Source organism: Poecilia formosa, unplaced genomic scaffold (genome assembly GCF_000485575.1).
Source record: "Poecilia formosa unplaced genomic scaffold, Poecilia_formosa-5.1.2 Scaffold29, whole genome shotgun sequence".
Taxonomy (NCBI): domain Eukaryota; kingdom Metazoa; phylum Chordata; class Actinopteri; order Cyprinodontiformes; family Poeciliidae; genus Poecilia; species Poecilia formosa.
The window spans coordinates 144,668-154,463 of NW_006799968.1; the positions used below are offsets into that span (position 1 = coordinate 144,668).

At 37.4% G+C, this 9,796-nt stretch overlaps 1 protein-coding gene across 1 annotated transcript; it reads right to left on the minus strand.

The window, feature by feature from the left end:
- Window positions 1–2,247: 2,247 nt before the first annotated feature.
- calml4a (calmodulin-like 4a) lies at window positions 2,248–8,173 on the minus strand. The gene is given in 6 exon segments (XM_007548976.2): window positions 2,248–2,989; window positions 5,985–6,021; window positions 6,023–6,174; window positions 6,928–7,068; window positions 7,251–7,281; window positions 7,383–8,173. Coding segments are annotated over 6 exon segments (462 nt in total). The 5' UTR covers window positions 7,386–8,173; the 3' UTR covers window positions 2,248–2,891.
- Between the last annotated feature and the right edge of the window lie 1,623 nt (window positions 8,174–9,796).

Consider the following 9,796-nt stretch of genomic DNA (forward strand, 5'->3'; position numbering starts at 1 on the left):
TACGTGCTCTTATCAGTCAACTGTACTCAAACCCATGGAGCGTATTTACACCCTGCATAAGAGTTCAATAAATATTTTAATGCTATTTTTTTTTTTTTAAAGCAAAGGGGGAAAAAATGCAAACATGTTATCTTCAAGAGAGAATCTCCTCTTTGCCTCCTTTTTTCTCATTGGCAGAGAGAAAGCCTCCTCCTGAAACTTCAGGAGAGTTGGGTTCAGAAAGATGCAGAAGTTTCTGTTAGTGCGTCCAGTACCGGTTAGTGCCAAAGGAATAAACTTTGACCTAGATTTTTTTTTCCAAATTATGCAAAAAGTGACTTGGAATTACACGTTCCCCAAGAATGCCTTGGACAAGGCGACGCCGCCTCATCGTGACCCTCAGAAGGTCAAAACCTTTTCCTGTTCCATCCTTGGTGCTGCGACTCACTTTGTTTTAATGTTCCTTTGTTTTCTTTACCAAATCTCTCTCAAGTTACCAATGAGTCCCTTTAAACTTCAGGCAGCAGTGAAATGTTTGATAAACATTTATCCTTTAATCAGTTTAGTTCATTTCAAATTCAGCAGGGCAGAATTAGTGTCAGTCTATTGTTTTAATCATGTTTAAGTTGCGTTTCACGTTATTAACTTGTTATGAAATAAACGGGAGATCATCCATCCTCCCGTTTATCGTCTCCCTCTCATCTGACTCCTGGTGTTGTGGTGTTTTCTATGTTTTGGGGTGAAATATATTTTAAGAGCTGGTTCATTAATTAGTGCATCCTCTGCATTTAATTCACAAAGCCGAGTTGCAAATAGTAAAATTTTACTCCGGGCTTTGTTTGTTCCCCTCATTTTGGTTCTTATTAATATAGTTGCTTTTGATTTGTATGAACTTTTTTCTGTGACACCTGTTCCACCCCATCGTCCACCTCGCCATCATCTTCAACCAATTAAGTCAAGTGTATTAAGTACACTTGATTATGTGCAAGTAATCTGATTGATTGAATAAGTTTTAACAAGAATTCACTTGGTCCCCTTTGCTTCATTAGTTGATATATGGAAACATTTTTCACATGGTGGAGAATTAATTCTTCAGGCATAATTTCAGACACATTTTGAAAACCTGATTATTGATAAATAGCAACGTATCTCAGCATCGATCCACACTTCACTTTTCTGTCTGCTGACTAGCAACAAAACATGCGTGTGTGTGGTAAACCTAAGGGCTTATTTTCAACGTCTTTCATACTGTGCAACAAAGCTGATTTAAAAAGAAAAGGACAAGAAGCTTAGCTTTTATTTACAAAAGTGTTAACAATATGGAAAAAGCTGACTCCAAAGCTAAAACAATCTCCTAATTAAGAGGTGCTGAATGATTCTTTCCTATAGATTGTTTTTATACTAAGGTAAAAGAGAGTTTTAACATTAACAAACCTCTAAAGCGATAGGGTTAGGGTAATAATCTTCTCTTATGAAGCCTCTAAGCAGCACTAAGGCAAGCTGGTGTTTGCAGTTTATCTTGTGACACAGGGGAAAGGCGACGTTTCTGCTGATGCTGTAAAATATTTTTCTGTTCATTATTTGTTTTCTCTGCAGTTTGTGAGATATTAAAGAGGATTATAGAGGCTCTTAAATGACATCACCTACTAAAAACTGCTGGGTTTTAATGTGGAAGCTATATAGATAATGGCTCACCATTTCCCATAGTGGATAACTTCAAAGTGCTCTCTCAACATTTTTGTGCAACTTTCTAATGGTATTTGAAGCAGACACGATGCCATAAGCTGGTCATGACTGGAGTCAAAACAACAATCAGAAGAATTCAAAGAACCACCTGCAGGGAGATTTATGAAGATCTCTCTCAATAAAACTGAGAGTTGTGTCCTCAGCTGATGTGAACTCCCTACAAACAACCCAGAACTCCACCGATGAGGAGAAATCTTGCCAAAGCTTTTGAGGTTCCAGGAGAACAAGCGGACAACGCAAGGTAATTTTACTTATATAGCACATTTTCAGCAACAAGGCAGTTCAAAGTGGACAACATTTTGGTCTACTTGGACCAAGAGTGAGAAAAGTGGACGGCTCACCACCAGAAGAAAATCACTAACAGGAAAGTGCAGAGGTGGGAACATCGTCTGATGTTTGGCTTATGCCAGTGGGGGACTTCATGTAATCAAAGAAAAGATGAGTGGAAACTATTCCTATTTTCATTTGTATTTATTTCACATAGGTGCATTAGAAATCTATTTATGAAGAAAAACATTAATACCACCAAAAAGTGCATTTATTAGTGAACACTGGCACTAAATACAAGTAACAAGAAGATCAACACATACAAGAGTAGTTTGATGTAACTCCAAATATCAAACTCTGATTTTGATCAATTTTAAAATAAAAGCAGATCATTTTTTTCTCCAAATCTATACTGTTGAGTGAATCTACAAATGAGTCTTGATGTATTAATATTGTTTTATTACATATTTTTTTCTACACAGACTGAGTTTAGCTAAATAAATACAAGTCATGAACACAAATGTGTTGAAAGCATATCAAGAAAAATTTTGTTATTTTCAAATTATAAATTTAATGGTAAGTTTACAAATGTCCAACCCCAGAGGAACATTAAAAGATAGTTTGTTAGAATACAGATTTCAAAACAAAATGTAAGCATGTCAATTTAGATTAGCACAATAATATTATGAAGTATTCTACAGCATGCAGTGCTGATTCATGAAGAAAGTACTCAAGTGTTAAGGTAAATAATATCTTTTGATTTGATCAAGGGCCTCCGTCTGAAGCACTGAAGAGTTAGGATTTCCACAAAGTTGAAAAAAAATCAAGATTGTTGTGTCTCCAGTTCAATTTAAACCACTTTCATTTGATGATTGACTTTTTTTGTTTACCTGAAATCATCAATAATCGACTGGTGGCAGTGTCACCATTTGAGTAAACGCTTCATAGTTAATGACACCGTTTGACTTGACGTTTGCTTCTTTGAAGAGGTCGTCCACTGAAGGAAGAAAAGAGAAAAGAAACAACAGATTTAAATATGATTTTAGACCAAGAAGGCTTTCAAAGCTACGCCAAGTATTTCAGTCATTTAAGGCTTTTTAGGTTTTTGTTTGTTTGTATTTTACGGTTCGTTGTGTTACCAGCAAAGTTGAAGTTTGAATCCATGTTAAAACAGACAGAAAAAAAAAATAGGAATGTATTTTCTAAAATTCTCAATTATTTCTCTAGTTCTGCTCGTATAGACTTCAAGTCTCATAAAATAATTGCTTTTGCAGAAATTAACTAATAGGGACGCAGCAATGTAGCAATTCTCATGATGTTTTTTTTTTTTTTTTAACAAAAATGAACCCACTGCCTTTTACGTGCTCTGTGCCCAAATTTTTTGAATAAAGCAGCAGGATAAGTATTAGATTTACTGCTGTGTGCCAGACATGAATCTGACTAGTAGCTCACTGTGCTCTGTCCCTTAGAAACTGGGATTAAATTGTACAATTTTAGGTAATTTGTGTAAAGTGTTTAATCTGAATATTACACAAGATGAATGAATGTTATTTTTGCATGTATAATGTTCCAGGAGATAATCTGCACCAGGATGATCAAAAGAGACCAAGGAGTGATTAAGCATGCCACACACACACAGACGCAAAAAAAAAAAGAAAAAAAAAAAGACACAAGTCTTTCTAATCTGGCTTTTTATAAAGCCTTGCAACCTCTGCAAATATGTCCAGAATCCTTAAATAGCTGCATTATAGCAGTACAGGAACCCGGTTCCGTCTCTGTCATTTCTTTTTTTTTTTTTTTTTTTGTCAAAGTCCAAAGCTCTGTTGTCTGCTCTTTTAGTGTAGGGGGCATTAATATTCAGCAGTTCAGAGATCCACTAACTTGATGGTTGTTTTCCCGCTGAGACTGAGTCAGGCTTTTTAACTATGAGCTGCTTAATGTGCATGGCACCCACCCAGTGACACCCACCCAGTGACAGTGCTTAGAGTTACATGAAGCCTGCAACTGTTTGAATAAGAGGGCTTTGAAAGGCTCCAAACACCTCTGGAGATTTACCCAGACGTTACCATCCCCTCTGTGTGTGTCGTCCCATCAAACCTCGCAGCTTGGGATTCATAGTTGTTGCCATCAGAAACGACACAAGAAATATTCTACTGTGTCTGTAAAAAAGATTTAGGGAAATATTTAAATAACGGCTTGGCAGTTTGGGGAATGCATTACACATTTTTATTTTAAGTACAAGAATAATGTTACTTAGGGTATGAATAGTTGTTTTTTTTTTTTTTAATAACTGTTATGGAAACAAACTGAACTGACTTCTTTAATTAGTACTAAAGGCAAAGTAACAAAAATAAAGAACCTTTTTGCTTTTAACCAGCTGGATTTGTGGTAATGAAAGCTGACAAAGTGGCATCCTGCAAATGTCCTTTTAATGTGATCTGGAGAGCTGCTCAAAGGACGGGTTTGGCTTTAATGAGCGCAACTCTAAGCTGTTTTATGTTGTGTGAAAATTGCTCAACATTATCTTGTCTAATAGTCAGCAAAGGAACACATAGGCACATTTTACAAGATCCCAGGAATATTTAAACTGGGTGAATCCGATTAGGAATTTATTTAGTGGAACTTTCAATTTCCCTCAACGCACCGATGCTCTGTAATAAAGAAGAAGATGCATGGAATCAGAGCCTGCAGATGTTTAAAGAAGGAAATAAGAAAGACTTGAGAAAGGCTCCTAATAAAATGTAAGGAAGGACCGGTCTTCCAACGAAATGAACTGATGAAAAGGTTTGAATTGAAACCTTTTCATTTAAAAAAAAATGAAATTGTCGTTAATTTTTTTTAGCAATGACAATAAACACATCCATGTCCATACCAACTAAGGTAGAACGGAATAAAAACATCCTTTACTCTCCTGCAAAGGACAATAAAGGACAATAAATAAATGTCTTTGTATTTCGTCAAATGTGGGGAAATTCAGGTGTAAAAGTTCACACCAAAAACTTCTTAGTGTTAAAGACAATATAGAAAAAACAAAAAATGTACAAAACGTGCTTTTTTTATTTAAGCACCACCGATTTCTCGTACCCTCTGAGGGTCTGCAGAAATATATGGGTGTTGAACATTTCTCAATATAACTGCTACAATAAACTGTTCTTTTTCTAACCTCCTGCAGACGCGACCTGCGTTGCAGCACCGAGTCAAGATTCAACATGATCGACAAGAACCAACGTGTAAAATCAGCATTTTCAGTTTTAGTTATTTTTCTTGCTGTTATAATATGATAAAAGTACTTTTGTTGGTGCCTTCTGTACAGATGGCGTATCCATCAGGAAACGCCAAGATGGCATGATGAGCGCAGCCCCTCAAATTGTGATGGAACTGCAGTTAAAAAAAATAATAATTTGTTGATAGAAAAAACTCCTTTTTTAGACACTGAGGTTGTTTGGGCAGATGGGGAAAGAACATTTCCATACTTTAATGGAGGCGAACAGCTTGTGAGTTGTCAGGGAGTCACAGAGCTGAAGTCAAAAGGCAAACTGATTCTGATTGCTTTTATTTTTATATATCATTACAAAACATGATGAAGATACAATAAATGTATCCAGAAATTTGGTGAATTGTCAATTTAGATAAGAGCAGGAGTCTGGACAAAAGTTAATACTTTTACTACTGATATTTTTTTTGTCTTATCTAAAGTCATGTAAGAAAATGTAAGAGCACACACCATTTTATCAGTCCTTTGACTCTGGCATCTCTGGCAGGATACAACAGTTTTAAAAAGATCTGCGCTTTTCACTCTTAGCTGAACAAAATGTCCAAAAAATACCAACCACTTAAAACAATATTGTTAAATTACCTTAAACGTAGTCAGTTTTATTGCAACACGCAGCTAGAGTACTACAGTGACATGTGAAATCAGCATGTTATTGTTGCCAATCAAAGGATTTTGGTCAAATTAACTCAACATGAGTCAGTTTGCTAGAACAATTTACCTTCTTTGTTTGTGAGTTTCTCTCCTAAGGTGGTCAAGCTTGGCCCGCAGCTCGGCTGCCTGGATCTGTCCTTTCTTCTGCTTGTCCGTCATCCTAAAGGCCTCCAGGATTTCATTCTTTGGGTCTTCCTGCTGCATCTGCCTGTGCATCATGATCAGGAAGGTAGAGAAGTCTACCTCGCCTGTCTTTCCTAAACAGACATTATGTTCATTCACCACATGCAGTCAAAACATGAGTGTTACAAAGCGACGTGCGTGTGTGTGTCTGTACATTCTTCTTATTTCGGCATATTTTTAAACCCCCTGTAGCTCCTAGGAGCCAAACGTTCTTGCATCTGTTTCATGTGGTTTTGATCAATATCTCAGGATTTGCACAGGTCTTTTTAAATGTGTCAATAGAATGAGAAAAATGAACCAAGACACTCCGAAGGCTCCGCCTTAAAAGCACCTTCTGAAAGAGAAGCACATTACCTGAAAGCTATATAGTTACGGATAAAAAAAAAAAGAAAAAAAGAAAGAATCAAAGCAGAGCCTGAGAAATGTCAAGCTTCCAGCTTGTCTCTCATTGTTGGTTATAAAATCCTGTTTTCTGATTGTCAAATTGGGGTATCTGTTATTTTTCACAGATTCAGCAAAATCTTTAGGCTCCGGCTGCTGGAAGCCTTAAGGCCTAATTTCAGTAACTTACTGAAATAGTCTGTTTCAGGACTTAAAATTACATGGAAAAAAACAACTAATGAAACCCTGGAGAACCGATAACGACAACATTTGTATATTCTGAGAAAGTGTGAGTAATAGGAAGCAAAAAGTGAATAAGAACGATCGAATCACGTTTAAGAGAAGGTTAGTTTTTCACGTCCAACCAAAGCGACTGTCCTGAGTGGAGAACCTGAAGGGTTAACAGTTAAACATTACATTTCAATCTTTATTCTCAGTGTACGTACCGATTTTGTGGACAAGAAGATGCCTTTCTATTTCACCAGGCGTGGGGCTTGTTCCCAGGCAGCGCATAACTGTTATCAGGTCTTTTGACTCGATTTTACTCTTCTGCTTTTTGTCGTACAAGGCGAAGCATTCTTTGAACTCTGCAAAGAGAAAACGGTACAAATGTTACTACGTGTTCCTAAATAAAGCAAAGAAGCTGGTCGAGACCGATTTGAGTAAAGATGTTTAGCTGATTTTTTTAATTTGATCCTTAAGTATCAAGAAACGGTTAAATGATTGTATAAGGAAGTGCGAAGGAAAACAAAACACAAACAGCTCTTACCGCTAATTTGAGCTGGTGTGAAGAATTTAGCCTGCAGAGCAACAAGAGCTTCGTGTTAGTTGTCATGTAAACGAGACTGATTCATGTTAAAATATACAAGAAGCCTTTAGGGAGATTCTTTCTTTCTCTTACCATTTCTAAAGCTGCTGCGCTTCCTTCCTGGAAGAAGAGTGTGCTCTGTTACCAGCGTCACCTGTGCCTCCACCTGTCTAAAGTCCAGCTGCAATGGACTGTAGTGCAATTTAATACGCGTTGCTGTGGAAACGCTGATACCAGATCCAACATGCCGCACTGGTCCCTTCCTTACCACTCCCACATAAAGAAAAAGTCAGCAGTAGCACAGAATCACCAAATACTTCAACATGAAAGGATGACTATGTGGGGAAAACAAAGGCTTATATGCTTAAGGCCCATTCAAATCAAATCAAGGTAAATTACTCATAGCCCCAGATGAGAAGCTGAAGGCTTGTTTGTCTCCAACTATTATCCCAGCGGTTTGTGCACCCTGCTGCTTGCTATAGGCTCCAAACCCCTGCAGCCGTGCAGCAGGTGGAATGGAGAGAAACTAGGCCAACAGAGTGGGATTAGTGACAGAATGCACTGATGAGAAACACTTCCCGTCTCCTAGCCGAAGCTTGAAATATGCCAAAATTGCAAAATGAAGGGGAAAGGGGGCTTTGTTTAAAGCCAAAAGCAAAAAAAAAAAAAAAAAATGCCTCATTTTCTTTTATTGTTGTTTAGCTATAATATTAGCTTGCTGCAAAAAACAATGTCTCACCAAATATTTTTTAGGGCAAATATCTTAGTATTCCTGAAATAAGACAAAACCAACTTACCAGTATCTTTTCAGAAAGACATAGAAGCTTTTTTTAAAGTCACTAAGTGTTTAATATTGATGGAAAAAGAACTTGCTCCATTGGCAGATTATTTCACTTACAAGACATTTTTCCCACGTTTTAAGTGAAAATATCTGCCGATGGAACAAGTACTTTTTCCATCAATATTAAGGACTTATTGACTTTTAAAAATGCTTCTATATCTTGCTGAAAAGTTACTTTCAAGTTAGGTCTGTCTCATTTCAAGAATACTAAGATATGTCGCATTCTGCAGTGCATCATCTCTGAGAAACATCCAGATGCTGAATGTTACTAAATCCCTTCCGCCGACATCTGGTGCATCGAGTGCAAACAGAGCAGTGGAGGATATGAGAGCGCCACGTTAACATACGCAGCTTCCCAGTCAAACGCCAAGCACGGCGACTCCCCTCTGTGTTAACGCATTGTAAATGTTTGACCTAAAACAGATGGTGTGGAGGAAAGAGTCTCTTTTGACTCTTATTTTTAGGTTTTGCAGCAAAAACAATACAAAGCATGCATATTATTTTCCTTAAATGTGTCAGGAATCACTTTTGTTTCCACATTTGTAAGCCACAGAGAAGCAACCGTGTTTCCTCTGAGACGCTGAAAGATTTATATCGACTGGTTTAGTAAGAGAATAATAGGATCCTTTGAGGTGAGACTTTGTTTGTCTCACACTCTGGTTAATGCGACTGTTTTTCTGCAACATTTCAACATGTGCAAGATTTAGCATCTGAATACATTTGCTTGAAAATATGAGTCGATGTATTGTTCTCATGATGGTATGCATCATCAAAAAATGTCAGTAGCACATTAAAACATACGGTAGGCTTCAGGTCCGGATGAGACCAACTGGGATAATGAGCAACACAGATTAACGAGGAACGGGAACATACTCCTTTTTCTTTAGTGGGTAAATACTCTTTAACTTTAATAGACAACAATCCTCAAAACATTTAAAAATGCAAAAATCTTTAAAAAAAAAAAAAAAAAAGAACATTTTCTCCACACAAGTGTTTTTCTCGTATCCTAAAAATACCACAAAAAAGCCGGTGCTCAGCAGGTTTTTGGGGATTTGCCTGAATACTGTCTGGGTTATAGGTTTCACCTGTGCTTCAGAAATAATCGGTCACATCATAAAAACACCGATGGCTCTTATATTTAGACTTTGAACGTTCGATTCAGTGGCTCTCCCTTATGTGTAAGGTGTAGTAGGACCAGGGCTCTGGAACATAAAACAGTCCGGGGTATTTGTTGCGTAGCACCGGGTCGTCCCACAAATAGGCCACCCACAGGGACACGAGCAGCAGAGTAACACTGAAGCTATAAAAAAGAAAGGAGCTGTTGCTGTCTGGGGCGAGGCCTTTACACTTCTGGAAAATCCTCACTGTGAACATGGCGAGGAAAGCAAGGAGGAACAGTCCAGTTATCTGACCCTCGGTGGCCAAGTACCTTTGGGACGAAAAAGAGAAAAACAGCAGGAGTTATTTTTGTTTCAGGCTATCAAATGGCTACATTTAATAAGTTAAATATAATTTGCAACAGCTAATAATTACAGGTACAGTCGTCATTAAACCAAAACAGATTTGGTGAACATGCACTCAAGAAAAAAGGGAGTTTAAATTGGATCCACTGGAAGGCTGCGGATTATTAGAAAAACAGACAATATTTTCTGCTTTGTGTTTATCG